The sequence below is a fragment of the Drosophila novamexicana genome, unplaced genomic scaffold, assembly GCF_003285875.2.
Source record: "Drosophila novamexicana strain 15010-1031.04,08,12 unplaced genomic scaffold, DnovRS2.1 tig00000770-arrow-pilon, whole genome shotgun sequence".
Lineage (NCBI taxonomy): Eukaryota > Metazoa > Arthropoda > Insecta > Diptera > Drosophilidae > Drosophila > Drosophila novamexicana.
Window position 1 is genome coordinate 2,572,880 of NW_020824821.1, and position 21,144 is coordinate 2,594,023.

The window sequence follows — 21,144 nt, forward strand, 5'->3', positions numbered from 1 at the left end:
TGCAAAAAAAAAAAAAAAACACAATACCAAAAGAAAAAGAAACACACAGAGAATGATATTAAGAGACAGAGAAACAGAGAGTTGAAATGGGAAATTATAAAATGGCATCATAGGCAAAATGTATTCTAACATCAATTCAATTTTCTGACTTTTTGCAACAAAATTCTTAACGGAAATGAAGTTCGTAGGGCTCGTGTAGAGGGCGGGGGCGTATTCTTTGTTGTTGCAGTTGTTGTTGTTGTTCTCGCTTCTGTTGCTCCTGCTGTAAGCTTCCGCTGTGAATGCCCCCACGCGCCCCTTCATTTCCGTTAATTTGTTGACAGTGCGTTCCATACTCTTCAAGACAAAGCTGTTTTATTATTTTACATTCTCATATTTTCATTTTCAATGTACAAGATTTTCATTTAATTTCTGTCATTGAATTGATCGCTGCTTTTCTTTCTTTTTTTTTTGGCATTTTTTATTTTTTGCTCATGTTTGCATTTTCGAGTGGCTGCGTGTGGTTTATTTGCTCGGCTCTCTGGGAAACTCTGCTACTGGATACCGGTTGCTTTTGGCTTTCGCAGACGTAATCGCGAATTCATTTGCCATAAGATTTATTTATTTATTTTTGCTTTTGTATTTAGTTATGACCCAGTTGAGCAGTTTTCTTTCCATTTTAACGCTCATAGAAGACATAAAATTAATAAACGTTTTATGTGAGCAACTAAGTTCAAGGTGAACTAAACGCAATCAACTACGCAACGACTAAAAACGGGGTTCGGGAAAATGATGCATAAAAAATATATATATACATCTTTTTTATAAGAGTACTCATGCTGAACTCTTTAAAAGCGATTATGAGCAAAGCAAATGATTTTAATGAATGATATTACACATCTTAAGCCTTCGAATGAGCTCTACATTAAATGTGACTAGCTTTGGGGAGAGGGTCTGATTAGGGTAATACGAGGTTACTATAAATCTGAGTAAGATATAACAATTATCTTTGAGAATCTATGATTACTCTTTTATTCAGAAACTATAATCCCAACTGAAGGACCAAACTAGAGCTACGTAACATAGTAGCCTAAAAAGATATAATTTATATGTAAGGAGCATAGGAAAACCTGTAATTACCGATTTTAGCTAAGATATCAGCAAAACCAATCAACTAATATATCGTAGGTTTTTTTTTAATTTCTTCTGTTTGTTTTTTTAGACATCTTGAACAAAGTCCGCAATTTTAAGTTTTAAAATTCCCTAATATACTCTATAATAATGGCAGGTTGAGGCAAATCAACAACTGGACTCCTTAGAGCAAGATTCATTGTAATTGTGAGTTTATCATATCAAATCAAATATATAGTTTCCACAATGGCACTGCGATGGGTATCATTAGTTATTTGCAGTAAGCGTTGGGGCTAAAATGCAGCATTAAGAATTTTCTATGAAGTGCTCAAACGAAAGCAAATCACAAATCGGTTGCATTTTCTAGACATAAATTATCCACCTAAAGATGCTGACTGACAATTTGCCAAGTTTGTGAAAAACTTTTGCGTATTTGTATGCCGCAACTTGGGCGCCCGCCTAGTTTTATAGATACACACACACATAGATCATCATCATTGGTGCCGGTTGAGTGGCGGGGGATGTGTGAATGGGGGCATTTGGTCTTTGTGCAAGTTTAAGCAACTGCGTCGCAAACAATTTCCTCGATTAATTTACTTTCCGAGCCCGCCTTTTGCCATTTTTCATTTTCCGTTTCGCATTTGCTTTTCGCAGACGCAGCCCTCAGATGCGAGTAGATGTTCTTGGTAGCCAAGGTAAACATTTGCTTAAAGCGCGAACTGATTTCAAAGTTCTCATAAAAACCCGGCTAAGGTAAGCGACACGAGATGCCAAAAACTGCACTAAAAATGGACGAGTGGGTGCGGCTGCTAGATTTTGTGTGTAGGTACGCGTGTCTGCTGGGAGTGTGTGTGAATTACATCGTAAAAATTTGGTTTTTATGTGATTCGGGCATTGATAACGGCCCAATGGAAAGCTCGTGTGTAAACGGCGTCATTACAAGCATCTAAGTGTAGGTGTGTATGTGTGTGTGTGTGATGTGTGTTTGCTATGAAGTGCCGTTTGTTTTATATAAGCATATGGACGAGCCAAACACTATATTGAAATTTAATATATTGAATTTAATACAAATAGAAATACACATATACGTATACAAAGTAGTGGCCTAAGACATAAACCCGATGGAAAATTAAGAAAAAACGCACAAGCTTTAAGACAAAAGCAAATTTGTTTAAGAACGAAAACCAAGCAACAACTTACAAAAAATAGCAAAGGTAAGCTACAAGTTTATATATAAGCTAGATATATATTAAGAAAAGTTGAAGGAGTATAGTAGATCTCAAGCACAATCAACACAACTGTTTAAAACACACATCAAAAACGTACCCGTGTTGGTTTTACTGTTACAGTAATCAGTCAAAAACTTCTCCAATGTGAAGCGAGGTAGGTGTAAATTCTTAACCACTTGCACTGGATCACCCTCTTTCCAAAGGAATACCAAATCGTTGGTGGTCCAGCCGTCTATTAATAGAAAAACGACATATATTATCAGTTCGATATATAGATATAGATATAGATATAGATATAGATATAGATATAGATATAGATATAGATATAGATATAGATATAGATATAGATATAGATATAGATATAGATATAGATATAGATCAACAACAATCACTTACAGCTAGCCATTCGTAGTGAGCATATTTGCCTATCCAATGGATACAGTTTGAGATTCATTGGGCAGGCCAATGTTAATGAGATGCGTATACTATAGAGCACCGAACCATTGGGAAATATGCGTATGTATACATTGGGCATAATGATATTGTGAAAATGTCCCTCCTTCTCATTGGAAAAGAACAGATCCGGCATCCACACGCGATTCGCCTCCGTGAGTGTGAGATATTTCAAGCGACCTGTAAGGATTTATTTGTTTATAATCAAAATAATAACTATCCAGCGATTACTTACCCTGTATATCATCGAATTTGAGGCGCTCATCCGTCCATTGTTCTCGGAAGGTTAACTGTACACTGTACTCCTGTAGGGCGTCGTTGTTGATGATGGTTTATAATGAGAGAGAATTTTGTTAATACTGGGAAATTCAATGTTCGTTTATTGTTTCATTATAATTTTAATTCAATGCAATTCAATAAGAACTACAATGCAAATTTGGTTGTTTTTGAATTTTTGGGGAATTTCAAGAGTTTTCGTTTTTCGAAATTTGTATTTTTTTTAATTTAGTTTGTTTTCGGTTGTGGTGGTGGGTGTGAGGCTTTTCAATTGGTGGGCTTGCAAATTGCTTTTGCGAGGGGGACTTTAGCTTGACTTTTAATTTTTTTTTTGTGGTTAGTTGTATGAGAGAGCGAGCAGGGCGTGGCGAGGCGTGGCGAACGTCTTATATATTTTTCAAGTAGTTAGTTTATATTTGTTAGTTAGTAAGTAGTATTATATGGTGGTTTCAATAACTTTTGAAAAGTTGTCGTATTTTTTAAAGCGTTTGGCCTTAAAGGCATAATTTTTGGTTAGAGAATATTTCGGCAATGGTATTGGTATAAGTATTATGTAAGTGTTCATGTCATGGCACATAAAAATGTATATATGGGTATATATCATAATAATCGAATCAAGATGCAATACAATCTGCGTCTGTTATGCTGAGCATGCAATATCAAGCGCATTCAACATGAACATCATTATCCAATGCATTGTTCAACATTGCAACGTGTTGCATACAAAACACATAGCAGGCAATAAGCAAAAAGCAGCTTGCAACGTGCCAAAACTGCATAAAAAAATACGATATTGTCAATAGGAAATGGACAAAAACACTATTGAACAGCGACACAAGCGAGTAGCAAAGGCAACACAAAGCAGGCAGCGAATATCAGGCAGTAGCATTTCATAAAAGAAGCAGGCTTATATATGTAGTTACTATGTTTATACTTAGACATTCCTTATAATATATGACATAAAGCATAAATGTATTCTTATATATATCTTAAGATTCTTTTCTTTAAGTAAGGCACACTCTACTTGCACTTAAGACCCAATATAGATAACGAAAAGAAAATGAAAACAATGTTTATTTTTAAATATCACAGACCTAAAATAAAACAAGTGGTTCTAGTCGGGAGCTCCCGACTAGGGGATACCCCAAACCCTCTCCTTCCAACATCAAATGCATATATGTATATATTCGATTTTAGAAGCTAAATGTCAAGTTTGGTGACTCTAGCTCTTATTATTTACCGAAATTGCACAAAAAACAGGATATCGATATCGATTTTTATCGATTGCTTGGAAACGGAGTAAGTTATCGATTATCGGAAACAAACTCGATCTGCGCGGGAGCTAGGAGCACCTACATCGATCAATTTCAAGTCTCTAGCTCTTATAGGTTCTGAGATCCTTGCGTTCATACATAGGGACGGACGGACGGACGGACGGACAGACAGACGGATGGACGGACAGACGGACAGACGGACATGGCTAGATCGACTCGGCTATTGATGCTGATCAAGAATATATATACTTTATGGGGTCGGAGATGCTTCCTTCTGCCTGTTACATACATTTGGATTTTGCACAAATACAATATACCCTTATACCCATTTTTAATGGGCTCAGGGTATAAAAATAAAATGAAATGAATAACGTATAAAGAGCACAATATTTGTGCAGGCAACATAGTTCCAGGTTTGATTCGCAGTAAAGTAGCTGGGACTATATAAGGAACTTGTGTTGATTTATATAAATTAAATTAAATTGAAATTATCCTTTTTTAGAGCCCCAAAATATGCTTGTTAAAACGAAATTACATATATTCATGCTATATTTTCTAAATAGATCAAATAATAAACGGGGGTTTTGTAGTGAACCATTCAACGGAAGGTACAAATTAAATAGGAAACAGAAGCTTGAATTGATTAATAAAATCCTATTAGCTTTTCATAATGAAGTCGGCAACTATTTGCATTTTGTTCATGGCGGCATTGTTATGTTTTATTCAATTTTACTTTTTTTTGTTTGCTGTTTCAGATTTTGTTTTATGTGATAAAACAAAAAAATTATTGAAATGCCAAATGGCATTTGTAAACATATGAAGCAAAAAATGACAACATATAAATTTGAATAATTAAAACAAATAATACGATTATATTTATGGCATGTACACGTATTTGTTCAAATGCGTATGCGGCTCCACTTAATAAATTGATGTAAATTTTTTTATAATTTTTTTGTTTTCTTGATTTTTTTATGAAGCAGCTGTCAGAGCTGTTCATTTTTTTTGCCAGTCTTCAGAGACTGCAATTTGTTTTAATGTGCCTATTTTTTGTAATGGAATTGCAATGACAAATGTTGGGACCTTGAACGCACGCTTTGACTGGATGAATTTAATGTTAACTCTTTGTATTTAATTTTTTTGTACTTACAATTAAACTTGGCTTTTATAAAAAATATTTTGTACTCGTTGGCTTTGCATGTGTGGTAAGCATTTTTTCTGTTTATCTTAATTGATTATAAAAGAAAATATATTTCTCAGTTTTGTAAGTGTTAACTGAACGCATATCGACTTGAAAAGAAGAAGACATAGAGAAAAATTAAAAGTTTTAAAAATGTGACTTTTTTTTCTCTGTTATGGTCATTGAACAAATGCAGATGAATTGAATGAAATGAGCTTGTGGTTGGGCTTAGATTCTTTTGGTTTAATCGTTTTAGGCTTAAACTAACATAGTTTCAGCTGGTTACAAAATGGTCTAAAACTATGAGAACTTACAAATTTTAACTTAGGAACTAACTTTAATTATAATAAACATTTCTTTAAGTTGTGTAGAGAGCGCGCGCCTGAAAAAACTGGCTTGATTGTGTGATATATAAAAAACGAAATTGAACACAAGTAAGGAACATATATAAGAAATGAATTAGTATTTGAGAAAGGTACATTGGGAAATATACATAGATATCATAGATATAGGTATATGCATACATAAGTACATGTATGCTTGCAAAAATAAATATGTAACTAAAGAAAGAAATCTCTTGCCATTGCTGCATAACTAACAATTTAAATATTTCTCAATATTTATATTTTTTAATTGTGTACACAAGAGATTTCTGGAAAATAAATTCGAATTTTGCAAGACAATTGAGAAAATGTTGACGAAAAAAAATATATGTATTTTATACAGCCAATTTAATTAATTTCAATTATTATTTTATTATAATGTTTAATTTGTCTTTTATTTATTACATACTTTTATACATAAATATACATATTTAGTAATACAATATACATACACACTGCTTATTTATGCATTTCACATAGTTGTATCATGTTTTTTTTAATATTATATTTAAAAAGCAAATCTTTTGTGTTTATTTTAATTTACATACACAATCACACACAGATACACGCACGCACGCACAATACACATACACAATAGTTGAAAAAAGATATACAAGTATATATATATATATTTATAATATATATTAGAGCAAAATTTGTAAAGCGCTTGGAAGTTGTACTTGTTGTATTCATATACACAATTATTGCTTGCATATATAATATTCGTTAACTGCCTTTGAGCCTGCACTCACCATTTTGTAATCATCAATTTTTGATATGGAGCGCAGAAACATGTTGACCTGGACTAATGTAGCCAAATTTGCTAAAAGATTATTATATCAAAATCGAGCAGCATTTGCTTTATGAGTTATCATAATTTCATGGACAATCGATAACAATGTTATACTTATTTATATATATGTATATAATGTAGGCTTACAATCTTAATGCTAGCTTAAATTGAGTTTCATATTTGTTTTTATTTGATGAATATTATGTGAGCCCTAATTGTATGTTAGAACTAAATTCAAATCAATGAAAAAACGATACAAATTGAAAAAAACAAAATACAATTAAGAAAAATATTTTTGAAATTGATACGGACAAATGTCTGCATGGATCTCATTGAAGTATGAGGTTTAGGTTTTCTTAGATATAAACATACAGTTAATTAACACAATACAGTTAATTAACAAATTACGTCAATTGCTCTACCAATTTTAAGCACATATATGTATAACATTGCATTGGGCATAGGTCCTATTTCTACTGTTTTATTCGAACTAGTCTGTCAGTAAATTTATCGTAATAAAATTTGGCGTAAGTGTAGAGTTTTGCTACTGCTAGCACATTCCGATCGGAACACTTTCTTATATATATGCCATAAAATTTCTGCAAGGGTTTTAGTCTTCGACAATTCGAAGCTAATCAGTTATTTTTTCTCTTGTTTTAATATAAATTTGAATTTGGTTTTTAGAACTTCTTAGGTTTTTTTACAAAACGCATGCCACACACTTTTAAATTTTTAGTACCTTGAAAGCTTTAATCAAAATATTTTCTTGTTCTTGTTTGCTTTTAATATCAATATGAATATAATATCAATTGCTTCGAGGTCTTAAAATAAACAAACAGCAAACAATATGCAGCTTAATAATTAGTTGGTGGAGTCTAACTGAAAGTTGGTTTGTGAATTTTGAGGATTGGGAAGGGGTGACTTGTAAAAGGTGGGGTGTAAAGATAAACAACCAACACACGTACAAAGCACACGGAAAATTTAAGTAACACATTTTGTATATATTTAATTGTTGTAGACATATAACATTTTTGATTCTAAGTAAATAGATTAGTTATAATTAAACAAAATTGAAACTGGCTAATGTTTATGAAATAATAGAAATTTAGTAAACATACGTAATCAATTAGGGTTTGTATGTAAATGTATTGTTTTTTCTGGAAATACACACACGACAGTTAGCATAAAGAACCATATGTATATATATATATATATATATATATATATATATATATGAATAACTGATGTCCAGCAGTCATCATTACAATTAGTAATAATTTGATATGAAAGAACAAGTTTATTTATGTAGGCGTAATAAGCATTAAGAGGAATTCATAATTGATAATTGCTAAGGGGGAATTTGTTATAACAGAGAGAAAAGAGAGAGAGAGAGAGAGACAGATGAATAGGTTGATAGTTACAGAGAAATAGAGAGTTGAAAATGAAACTAGATTTACATACACTTTGGTCAAAATAAAGACAGAGCGAGAGAGAGAATTAGAGAGAGAAAGAGACAGACAAAAAGAGAGTGTGTGTGCTTAACGGAGTATTGCATATATATGAAAGATAGGTAGAGAGATACAGAGAGATACAGAGAGAGACAGAGAGGGAGAGAGATCCAAAAAGACATTTTCTTTATGTTTTGCTCATTTATACTACAAAACAAATTTATTATTTTACATTTTTGTTTGGCAAAGGTAATCAAAATATTTTCAAGAAAAAAAAAAAACCAAATAAAATTGTTACCAATTCTAATATTTAAATTAAAACAAATTAAAACTAATATGCACAATCCAATTATAATGCTAAATTGTATGGTTAGCCAATTACTTAGTAGCTAGAAGAAATTCTTGTTCAAAACGAGGAACAACAACTTCTTAAATTGAAAAGTGTTTGCAAATTTTTGTTTAAAATTTTGTTATGAGGTAAAAGCAAATATTTTTAAATTAGTATAAATATGTAGTAACTAAAAACACATTGATAGTTAAACAATTGTACGTTTGTTGAAAAATACCAATATCCGATATAGTTAGTTTGATATGTATATTGCATAGTTGTTATTATTATTAATCATATAATAGTATTTGTGTTTTCTGTTAGTTAACGCCTGGTCATAGATAAGATATAAAACTTACATAAGATACGCGCACTGTTATTATATATTTATATATAGGGGGCAACCTGCTCTATGAGACAGAGACGGATGGAGAGAGAGAGAGAAAGAGAGAGAGAGAGAGAGAGAGAGAGAGAGAGAGAGAGAGAGAGAGAGAGAGAGAGAGCAAGAGGGTGGGACAAAGACAGCGAGCGTAGGAGTTAGACAGAGATTGAGAGCGGGTCGGGACACGACTAGTTCGTAGTTCATTGGCACGGTTGTGACTGGGGCAAAACACACACAGTCACACGCAAATTAAAAGTTCGTGTGCAAGGTCGCAGAGTCTGTGGTTCTTATCTATATGATTTTTTATTTTTTAATTTTTGCGCGCACTTACCATGGTTACATCATCGATTTTCGAAATACTTCTAACGAATATGTTGACGCGTACAACAGCTGGACCATCTGGTGGGATGATACATATAGATAGACCAATTTTTACAATTTGGGTAATAAACGAAATTTAACAACTGGCCACACTGCTGCTGCTGCTGAGTTTGCACTAAGACTTAGCATAGCAAATATTTAAAATTACCAATGATTTTTGTTACCCGCCTGGTATCCTATCTGGCTTTATGAGTTTTTTATTTTCTTTCTTGCGATTCTTTTCTTTATTTTTAATATTTTCTTTATGGCTGTAATAAAGTTTAACTTTTGTGCCTATGGCCTGCTTACAATAAGTTATGGTAGTCACTTTATATTTCTTATGCCGGTAAGCTAAAGTATCTTGTTAGTTTTATCTACATAATAGAGCCAAAGATAATCTAAAGTATTTTTTATATGCATGAGTTTTGTATGAGCTTATATGTGGCTTAAAAAGTATATTACACAAATCAAATGAAAACTCATAATCATTATAAAGCATGTTAAAGGGAAGTACGACGTTTTTTATTTTTTGTGCTAATTGATGAGCATATATATATACATATATGTATATTAATTGTTTTTATTTTGCCAATATTATTGACTTTTACAAAGCGTTGGCCGCTTTTTATATTTATGTATTTGGATGATACTTCTGCATTTTTAATGATGTCATTGCTGCGACAAGAGTCAACATGACAGGAATACACACCCATACACACACGAACACACACTCAAAAACAAACTGTAAATGAAATTCAAACAATAAATATGAAAATAAAATGATGTGACACCAACATGGATAAGTGGGTAGCGGCCATTAAACACGCACACATGAAAAATAGATTTTTCCAAGTAATACATTTAAAACACGATTTTAAATTGGATACGACCGTAAGGTGTGAATAAGAAATACTTGAAATTCACAGTAAATATTTATAAAAGAAAATTATAGATATTTTTTCCATTTCAAACGAGATACAGTTATTATCGTAATTAAAATTGCCAATATAGTTTTAAGTACCCGTATGTAAATATTGTAGTACTGTCCCATTACATATATAAAACAACAGCTAAAACGGTAAACATTTTATTGCCTTTCAGAGGCAAGTGGCTCACTTTCACGTATAACTAGCAATTTCGCTTTCCCATTTGCCCGTTTTTGACGAAAGTGGAAGGCAAATTACCTAGTAAATAACAAGGCATGTTGCCAGTCGAATAAGAATATGTTTCGCCAGGAAGATAAATTTGCGATAGAGAAAAGAAGACAATTATTTCCGTTTGTTCTTGTCCGTGGGCATAAGGAAGCGATATCAATGATTACTAAGAATCATCCAGAGCTTTTTGCACACTATCTTCCTTGGGCTTAGATCACTTCAAAATCTTTGCAGGGTACTCACAAATCGATGTGTGCCTTTGTGTGTGTGAAAAGCCAACAAATCGAAAATACTTTGTGTCTAGCCTAAAAGTAGGCAACCGTTTATGTCAGAAATTTAGTTGAAATTGATGACTTATCGATTTGTTGGTGCAGCTGACAAATCATCAGGAGATTTTCCAGCACTTCGAGTGTGCTTGTGTGTGTATGTGTATGTGTGGTTGCTTCTGTTTGTCGGGGTAAGAGTTAATGCATGTCAAATTTGACTTAAAGGAAAGAAACTTAAAATGCAAATACTGCTAGCTATAACTGCAAAATGTAGTAGTAGTAGTTGATTTCTGAGTAGTATATAAGTATGAAAGCACATTGTCCATACATATATATATATCATAAATCAATATATATATATATATATATATACATATATATATATGTAGCCGAAATAACTATGTTTGCTCGGAGCAAAAACAAGACAGAGAAAACGAAACGAATTTGGAAAATGCAAAACACTCTTTCTCTAAAATATGCGTAAGACCAAAACTGAAAGATAAAATATATATATCCATATATATATATATATATTTTTATATGGATGTATGCACACAAGTGTATCCAAATACATGTGCCATAAAAGTAGCTTTGCTTTCATAAAAGAAAAGAAACGAAGTGAAACACTAAACAAACGCAAAGAACGCAAATTTCAATAGCCATAGAACAGCAAACATAGTTAGATATTGGGTTAAACAAAGCTATAGAGAGGAATATTGGACTAAAGGGATATGGGTTAGCTTGGTATATATATGGTGTGTCTAAGTTAAACAGAGCGAGAGAGAGAGTTAGACAGAGATAGAAAGTTAGAAAACCCAACTTCAAAGCAAAAGCAAACAAAGTGTAATATGTTTTTTTTTTCGATCTTGTTTTTGGCTATTATAGTTTAAATGTATGTGTGGGTATATGTATGTAGCATCTATATATGTATCTGCGTCTGTGTTTGAGTGAGCATAGTAGCATAGAGCATATAGTTTAGTAAGTTCTAGTAGTTGTTATTGTTATGATTAAAACTGCACACTACCAAAAATATTTGGATATGCTTGGTTTTGGATTTGGGTAGTTTCAAAAGGGATAGTTACTATAGTGTACTGCATGTCGTATAGGGTGCTGTAAGATGAAAGAGAGGAGAGAGCAAAAGAGAGCTAGAGAGCGAGTGGGTCTATCGAATTCGGTAAATGTAGGCCAAGGCTTTTGGTTTTTTAATTAGTTTGATATTTTTGTTTTCTCTTTATTTTATTATTTTTTTATTTTCAGGCTCACTCTTATATGGAACTTACCATTTTAATATCACTAATCGTCATTATACTGCGTACGAATAGATTGATTCTGACTATGGCGGGACCATCTGGCATAGAGTTTGGTTTTTAAAGTGTAAGTTTTCTGTTTTGCTTTCATTTTTTCTAATAATTATATAACTAACTAAGCTAATAAATAGAACTCTGTAGGTCTCCATACTAAGTTAATATAACTGTTTTGTACTTATTAAGAGACTTACAAATATGATATAATATATGACCAATTGTTGTTATGGCATTAACTTTTCTTTGACTTTGTGAATAGAAATAACAAATCACAACAAAAATAGAAAACTGATTAGAAAATCACATAAGTAAATTTTTAATTACGTAAGTATAGCAGCTAATAGAGATATATATATATATAGATTTTTTGTATTGCCTATAATTTGGTATAGTATGTAATAAAAGTATATGCTCACCTGTGCCATTTATTCCAGACGGTCGTATTCTGGCATCGTATTTGCCTGCACCTAAAATTTGATCTAAGACTTTTTTCTCCTTTTCTCGGAAATTTATTTTGGCATTATTTGCTCTGAAATCAGGATATGGATAGGTACGCACGTGTAATTTTAATTTTTGAATTTTTTCCATTTTGTGATTGGGTTTGTATATTCAAGTATTTTAGACAATATTCTGAAGTAGTTTTGAAAAATATGCTGAACAAATTTTGGTGACTTTTTAGAATTGCAATAAACGATAAGATTTGCATAAAATGTACAGCAACTTGTGTGTTTTTTTTTTGTGTCATTTTTTTTTTTTAATATTTTGTTTGATAAATTTTATGTACAAATTAAGTGAAGTGTATTTGTATGTTTATATTTGTTTGTTATTTTTATATATATATTTTTTTTTTGCGGACTCTGCAGACATCTTCATTATACACTGTCGCACTTATCTGAAGCCCAGGCAAAGCCATGTCACAATTGCTGCTGGCTCTGTCCTCGGCTTGAGCGTAAATAATTCCAAAATTTATGCTCCGACAAAAATTACATGAAAATTAATTACATTTTAATGATGTTGTGAAGTGAAACTGTTAAAATGCATAAAAACATGTTATGGTAATGAGATTATAAGTTCAAGTGACTGGGCGCTACGGGGCGGGGCGGAGCGAGCGAGTGGCGAGAGGCTGGGCGTGGCTGAAAACACAACAAACGCAAAAAGCAAACTACATATGACTAAAGCACTACTTAAAATATATATCGTGTATATCATATACCACAGATACTCTTTATAAGTATATGTACATGGTCTCTCTTTTGAGGGGGCTTGGCAATCCGGCAAATTAACGGCAATTGTATGCAAATCGACTGGTGAAGCGTCGGCACTCACACGCACTTGAGTGCAAAATGTGAGGTCAACAAAAAAAAAATAAAATCCAACAAAGAAAAAATTGGCGACAAAAACATAAATACTTTGTATACTTTTAGCAACTACTGTGAGTGTGATGCATGTGCCTTGTTGCGTGTACTTACAGTGAGGCGCTGCACAGGCTGGTAAAGTAGAAGATCGCCCAGAAGTAGTGTCCGGTGCCCATGGCTAGGCGCAAACTCTCCACGTAGCTGCTAAAATGAAGCTCTAGATCAGCTCTTGTCCGAGTGTGTGTGCTGTGTGATCCAAGTATTGAGGGACTAGCTGAAAAGATAAATAATACAAACAGTACCAATATAATCAAGGCTGTCAAACCAACAAAGAAATTGTTGCTGTTTCAGTTTCGGATTCAAGCCCATGTCGAAAGAATACAGTTCGTCGTTTTTCACATCAATAAAACAAAACTTTGGCTCGAACCCATATTCATTTTACCATGATCTATTCAGTGTCTTTAATTCTCTTTTTTGTATATTTTACATATTTAATCTAATATATAAGAAATTAATTATGATAAGCTTTAATTAAATGCTTTTATTCATATTCATCTTATCGCCACCTATATATTATCAAGGCATTCGTTCCATCGCCTAAGCTTGTGCATATCGGACGAAACGCCTAAAATTAAATTACTGAAATCTTAAGCACGCACCTGCACACCCACATAAACCCACAACCTGCATAGACATGCACGCAAACTTGGCATCCTTTTGGTGTGAAATTAAATTCAAAATCAAATTTGGCCAATTAACATGCCACTTGGTGAGAACCTGAACTGCAAAACCCATTTGCAACTATAGATATTTGTCACCGTAGGTAGCCATAAATTCAATTAAAATTTGGTATTTGGCCATTTTAAGTGGCCAGCTGTCGTTTGAGACATAAAGGTGAGCGTAAAATTGTCAGCCTAAAGAAATTCTGATACTCAATAAGTTTGTGACAAGCTGGCAAAAAGTGATATAAATTCTTGTTTAAAATTCAGAAATGTATGAAATAAAGATTAGAAAATGAGTCATATAGATTTAAGTTTGATATAGATTAATAATATGTGACATTTTATATTTGAAAGAACATTCTGATCGATAAAAATAACGTTAAGAATATTGCAGACAAGTATAAATTATAGTTGCCATTTCTGATTTGTGAAGCTAGCTGTTATCGATAAAAGCATTTAATTAAGCATTATAATATTTATTTTTAACAAGATGTAATATATAAATATATATGTAAAAAATATTGTAATGCCAAGAGTTTTGCTGTTATACTTGAAAAGTGTTTTATATCGATAGCTGTTATTGATAACCGCATACTACTAATTTTGAATTCCTTAGTTAAAAACTCAAAAGTGGATAAGAAAATACTTTAATATACATATACATGCTCTGTCTATTTTACGATATGTCTAAATCATCTTGAGCTTGGCATAAATTGTGAATTAAATTCTATGGCTCCTCTATGTGCTAGTAAGAAAAGGATCACCGCTAATATGCCGTAAATCAAATAAGTTAAATGGTACTTAACTCAACATATACAAAAAAATACATATTTAAATACATATGCAAATATATCTAAAGAAAAAAACCAAAAAAAAAAAAACAGAAATCCAATAAAAGTAATACCAGAGTTTTCAGCTCATATATGTGTAAGTACTTAATGGTTGCCGCACTGGCGCTACCCAGTAAACTAGATTAAAATGCAGTATGCAGTAAAATAGGTCGTAAAGCCCATGAAAAATCATTACATTCAGGACAATTAAAACAATGCCGCTCGACGGACAATGCAAAAACTGACTTTCAGCAAGGGACGCTCTGACCAGAAACAATATCTAGGAACTGCAGGCAGGATCAAAAGCAGAAACTGAACCTGAACCAGAACCAGAGCCAGAGCGTGGGCCATGCAAATGTGAATATTGCAATCGAATTAATCCATTTATAAGCATTTTGTGCACTTCACTGGACGACGTGCTGTGAATGCCGATAACTGCGTGTGTGCGGCTGCCACGCCCAGTTTTGAATGCGGCTTTTATGCATATCAGTTGCATAGCAGGCTGGCTAGCTGGCTGGACAGCACTCAGGCAGGACAACCGGCTGAACAAGAATCGCATTGGTGTCAGCTATTGCTGATGGCCATGACCGAGTCCTGTGGAATTGCATCTGCTTAATAGTGTGCATGTGCGTCCGTGTGTCCATGTGTGTATGGGGTTTGTGCAATATAACCAAATAATCAATTTAACGGAATGGGCATAAGAATGGCAACAGGCTGGCCAGGATTCGTTCTGTGTTAATTTGCTGCTGTGCCCGCAATTTCGTGCCATAAATACACAAAGTTGCTGTCGCCATTGTTGTTGTTATTATTGCTGTTGCTGTTCCTATTGTAATAGGATAAGAGCATCATTGGTAACCCTAGCCAGGGTATTATAGTGTCACTATCTATGTTAATTATAACAGTACGATAAGTATATATCGATAATGAAGCAAATGTAATATCGATAAAGAAAAGCGGCTGCAGAGAAGAAGTGGAAGGCAGTCTCTCTACAGTACTAGCAGTAAGAAGACGTGTTGTTAAAAATAAAAAGGCCACCCGAACATAAGTTAAATCAATAAAGAAAATCATACTATTACAATATCAGAAGTGGGATTAACTCAGAAAAAAAAAAAAAACACAACAAAATGGAAAATATAAATATAAATGACGTGTCAATAGCGACATTGAAAAGTTGGTTGGCATTACTAAATTTGCCAACAGAGGGTACCAAAACTGAGCTGATGGCGAGATTAAATAAGGTACCAGTGGATATCCGAGACGATGCTGCAAAGGAACTTGAAGTTCAACGTAACAAGGAACAGACAATTGAGGCTCAAAATGAGTTGCAAAACATAATGCAACAACAGCGTGACGAAATAGCAAATGGCGCCGAGGTGCTGAAATTGATGCGTCTCGAAATTGAAGCGTCTCGAAAATTCCTAGAAGAATTTCAAGTAACGGTGAACCGCAACTCGCACATCGGCGGGAGCGACGGGGGAGAGCAAGAAAGTGAAGTCGGCGATTTATTGCAGCTAGAGGATGGTCACACTGAAGAAAGACCACGGTCGACGGATGGCAACGCTGGTGCAGCTGATTACACTGGAACGGCTGGCAACGCTGGTGCAGCTGATCACGCTGGTGCAGCGGGCAACGCTGGGGCAGCTGGAAGGATCGACGAAAGTGGCAACGCTGTCGGAGGCAACTTAAATAATTGCATCCAAACTGGAGCGATGATGTTAGCCAAGGAAATTTTATTAGAATTTACTGGAGAAAGTGAGGTGCGTAAATGGGTAATGCAATTCTTCAATGTGGCCAAGATCTACAGACTAAATGATATGCAACAGCACTTGCTTTGTATAAGCAAATTGAAAGGCGGTGCTTTGAAGTGGTTGCATGCAGACCCTATGCGCATCATTGCTCCGATTGACGAGATGCTAAATCAATTGGTTTTGGCCTTCGGGGGAGGATTTTCGAAGTCGGAACTACGACAGAAGTTCGAGGATCGGGTTTGGAAACCAGATGAGGTGTTCGCCACATATTTTAGCGAAAAAAGCATATTGGCACAGGACATCAACATTGATGTAGAGGAGTTAATGGAGGGTATTATTCGAGGCATACCTTGCGAAAACTTGCGCACTCAAGCTAGTATGCATTGCTTTACCAATCCGGCTCAAATTTTACGTGCGTTTGCAGCTATAAAGTTGCCAATTAAACGGGTACGAAACCATGTAGTGAAACAAACTGCACAGGAAGCACAGGCGGACAAACAACAACGTTGCTACAATTGCAATGTTAAGGGCCATTGGGCCAAAGATTGTTTAAAGCCCAAACGGGAGGCAGGATCTTGCTATGCGTGCGGCTCAAAGGATCATTTAATAGCAGGATGTCCAAATAAAAAGTATGATATGGAAAACAAATATGTAAGATACTTAAGAATTCATTTTAGTAACTCATTTAACAAATCAATAATTGCAGAATGCCTTATAGACTCTGGCAGCCCTATTTCATTTTTAAAGGAAAAGTTTGTGCCATTAAAAGTAAAGCGTATGCCAGATGCAAATTCGTATGTAGGTTTAAATGAAAGTAAATTGAAAAATTTTGGAAAAATTTTATGTTATATGAAGAAAAAGTTAATAAATGTTTATTTTAATGTTATAATTGTGGCAAATGAGTCTATGAGGTATGACGCTGTGCTTGGTAGAGATTTTATGGATTCTTTTGGTTTAAATATTGATTTAAGATCATTGAAAATTGTGAACGGGCATAAAGTTGATCACCAGAATAATGGTAAAAATGATATCATAGCTACAAGCTACAAAGAAAAACAAAAAAAAGTGGACGATGAAGATATCAAACACGAGCAAAATGAAACTATATTGTTAAATGATAAAATCGTTAATAAGGAAATAGTCAGTAATGAAACTGTTAGTGATGAATTAGTTAGTGAGAAAACTGTTAGTCCGGAAACGCTTGGTGATAAAGTTGGTAGTGATGAGATAGTTAGAAATAAAATAATTAGTGGTGAAATAGTTAGAAATGAAGTGATTGGGATCGAAACTGTTAGTGATGAGATAGTTAGTTATGGAGAGCTTAAGCTCGAACCTGATAGTGAAGAAGTTGTTAGTGATGAAATTATCTATAATCAAACCGGGATTGAAAAAGTGATTATAGAAGATATAGGAAACAGTGCAGTTAAAATTAATAATCATGTTAATGAAGCGCCAGTGAATAGCGAAATCATGGGAGTGTTAGAAGAGAATTTTGAGAAGGATATCTTAACAATAAGTTGGGAAGATTCTAACAAAAGAGAAAATATATATATTTTAAGTGAAGATATTGATTACAGCACAAAGTGTGAATTTGAAAATTTATTTGAAAATACTTATGTAAAAGCGAAAAGGCCAAATCAGCCAAAATTAAGACATGAGTTAAGCATAAGATTAGAAAACGACAAAGTATTTAATTGTACACCTAGGCGGTTATCTTATATGGAAAAAGAAAAGTTGCAAGAATTATTAGACGACTATTTAAAAGATGGAATCATTAGGCCAAGTTGTTCAGAGTATGCATCACCTATAGTACTAGTGAAGAAAAAAACTGGAGACATGAGGTTATGTATTGATTTTAGAAGACTGAACAAAATTATATGTAGAGACAACTACCCGCTACCATTGATCGACGATTTATTAGACAGACTATGCGGAAAAACAGTATTTTCAAAGTTGGATCTAAAAAACGGGTATTTTCATGTTTTTGTTAATGAGCAATCTATTAAATACACTTCATTTGTTACCCCTTTAGGACAATATGAATTTCTTAGGATGCCCATGGGTTTAAAAACTGCGCCACATGTATTTCAAAGATTTGTTAATAACATATTTTGTGATATGATAAGAGATAATAAGGTAATTGTTTACATGGATGATATTATGATAGCAAGTACAAACATAAAGGAACACATGGAAACCTTAAAGGAAGTGTTTATAAGACTGGTGCAAAACAAATTAGAGTTGAAATTAGATAAGTGTGAATTTTTTAAAAGCAGCGTTAAATATTTAGGATTTGTGGTGGATAGTAAAGGCGTTAGGGCTGATGAAAAAGGGTTAGAAGCGGTTAAATCCTTTCCAATACCAAACAAAATTCAGGGAGTACAAAGTTTCCTAGGGTTATGCTCCTACTTCAGGAGGTTCATTTTTAACTTTTCTATATTAGCTAAACCCTTATATGATTTATTGAAAAAAGATAAGAAATTCAAGTTTGGAGAAGAGGAGTTTAAGTGTTTTAATATGTTAAAAGATAAATTGTTAGAGGCGCCAGTACTATCAATATATAATTACAAAGAAGAAATAGAACTACATTGTGATGCCAGCGCAGTGGGATTTGGGGCTGTTTTATTTCAAAAAAAAGAAGATAGGAAATTACACCCGATTTTTTATTTTTCTAAAAGAACAACCGAAGTAGAGTCTAAATATCATAGTTTTGAGTTAGAAACGCTAGCCATCATTTACGCATTACGCAGATTTCGTATATATCTGCAGGGAAAACGATTTAAAATAATGACAGATTGCAACTCTTTAACTTTAACGCTTAACAAAATAGATTTAAATCCGAGAATTGCTAGATGGGCGTTAGAACTACAAAATTACGATTTTGAGTTAGTGCATAGATCGGGCAAGCAAATGCAACATGTGGATGCGTTAAGCAGATGTTATGAGGACATTTTAGTTATTGAATCCAATAGTTTTGAGGACAATTTAGTTATTTGCCAAAGCAAAGATGACAAACTGGTAGATATTAGAAAGATGTTAGAAAAAGAAGAGCACAAGCTATTCGAAATGAGAAATGGGGTCATTTACAGAAAAACAAATGATGGCAGATTAGTTTTTTATGTACCAAAGGATATGGAAGAACATGTACTTTACAAATATCATGATGAGTTGGGACACGCTGGGAGAGATAAGATGATCGATGCCATTGGAAAGAGTTACTGGTTCCCATATATTAAGGAAAAAGCAATAAAGCATATAGGGAATTGTTTAAAATGCATTGCCTTCGCCCCCAAGACGGGTAAGAGGGAAGGACTATTACATAGCATACCGAAAGGAAACAAACCGTGGGAGATGATCCATATAGACCATTATGGACCAATTAATGCAGGAAGGGCTAATAAATATATATTGACGGTGGTTGACGGATTTTCAAAATTTGTTAGACTATATACAGCAAAGACAACAAGTACGAAAGAAACGATTAAGGCATTAAAAGATTATTTCAGAGCGTATAGTAGACCTAAGTTCATTGTATCGGACAGAGGGAGTTGTTTTACTGCAAAAGAGTTTGATGAATTTTTAAAAAATGAGGGAGTAACGCATATTAAAATAGCAACGGGTTGTCCGCAAGCAAATGGTCAGGTGGAAAGGTTGAATAGAGACTTGGGTCCGATGATGGCAAAAATGGCGGAGCCAGAAAATGGTTTACATTGGGATGTTATTATAGAAAATGTTGAATATGCAATAAACAACACACAACACAAAAGCATAAAGAAATTTCCAAGCGAAATGTTATTCGGATTACAACAGAAAGGAAAAGTTGTTGATGAATTAAAGGAAAAATTAGAAGAGTTTACACAGGTGAACACGTGTGATAAAAGAAATTTAGAAAATATAAGAAAGAGTGGAGAAATATATCAAAAAGAAGCTCAAATCAGAAATGAAGAGCGGATTAATAAAAAGAAGAAAGTATCAGTAGAATATAAAATAGGTGACTATGTCATGGTAAAAAATTTTGATAGCACACCAGGAGTTTCAAAAAAGTTAATACCAAGATATAAAGGGCCTTATAGTATAGAAAAGATTTTAAAAAATGATAGATACTTGTTAAAGGATGTAGAAGGCTTTCAATTATCTCACAACCCGTACGTTGGTATCTGGAATAGCCAAAACTTTAAGCATTGGATGCGAAAATAGGCAATAAGCATTAGTTATAAAGATAGATACACATATAAAAGACAGAGATCGGGAGCTCTCTTTGTCAGGATGGCCGAGTTGTAATAGGATAAGAGCATCATTGGTAACCCTAGCCAGGGTATTATAGTGTCACTATCTATGTTAATTATAACAGTACGATAAGTATATATCGATAATGAAGCAAATGTAATATCGATAAAGAAAAGCGGCTGCAGAGAAGAAGTGGAAGGCAGTCTCTCTACAGTACTAGCAGTAAGAAGACGTGTTGTTAAAAATAAAAAGGCCACCCGAACATAAGTTAAATCAATAAAGAAAATCATACTATTACACTATTATGCATTGTGTTCTTGTT

At 33.6% G+C, this 21,144-nt stretch overlaps 2 protein-coding genes across 19 annotated transcripts in view; one reads left to right on the plus strand and one right to left on the minus strand.

The window, feature by feature from the left end:
• Positions 1–21,144, minus strand: part of LOC115763905 (glutamate-gated chloride channel) — a 59,534-nt gene that overhangs the window by 14,135 nt on the left and 24,255 nt on the right. For 13 of the 17 annotated variants that reach the window (XM_030706703.1, XM_030706704.1, XM_030706694.1 and 10 more), the window contains exons 2-7: positions 13,410–13,569; positions 12,357–12,469; positions 11,917–11,984; positions 3,028–3,097; positions 2,736–2,972; positions 2,437–2,571 (exon numbers count right to left, since the gene is read on the minus strand). In XM_030706703.1, coding sequence (XP_030562563.1) covers positions 2,437–2,571; positions 2,736–2,972; positions 3,028–3,097; positions 11,917–11,984; positions 12,357–12,469; positions 13,410–13,471 — 685 coding nt within the window. In that variant the 5' untranslated portion in view covers positions 13,472–13,569. Of the gene's footprint in view, positions 1–2,436; positions 2,572–2,735; positions 2,973–3,027; positions 3,098–9,187; positions 9,256–11,916; positions 11,985–12,356; positions 12,470–13,409; positions 13,570–21,144 lie in introns of all 17 variants that reach the window. The other 4 variants (XM_030706700.1, XM_030706692.1, XM_030706696.1 and 1 more) reach the window with 1 other exon arrangement.
• LOC115763906 lies at positions 15,683–17,576 on the plus strand. 2 transcript variants are annotated; one of them, XM_030706710.1, is made up of 2 exons: positions 15,683–17,246; positions 17,302–17,576. In XM_030706710.1, exons 1-2 carry the CDS (start codon positions 15,972–15,974, stop codon positions 17,311–17,313), a joined length of 1,287 nt encoding a protein of 428 aa, XP_030562570.1. In that variant the 5' UTR covers positions 15,683–15,971; the 3' UTR covers positions 17,314–17,576. The 2 variants fall into 2 exon arrangements, with proteins under 2 accessions (XP_030562570.1, XP_030562569.1); XM_030706709.1 differs by having other exon boundaries at positions 15,683–17,224.

Excerpts from the sequence above, each read along its gene's own strand:
- LOC115763906 (XM_030706709.1), top strand. The coding sequence starts at position 15,972 with ATGGAAAATATAAATATAAATGACGTGTCAATAGCGACATTGAAAAGT. Across the intron at positions 17,225-17,301 it reads GCAGGATGTCCAAATAAAAA|AATGCCTTATAGACTCTGGC; the intron begins GTATGATATGGA and ends CAATAATTGCAG.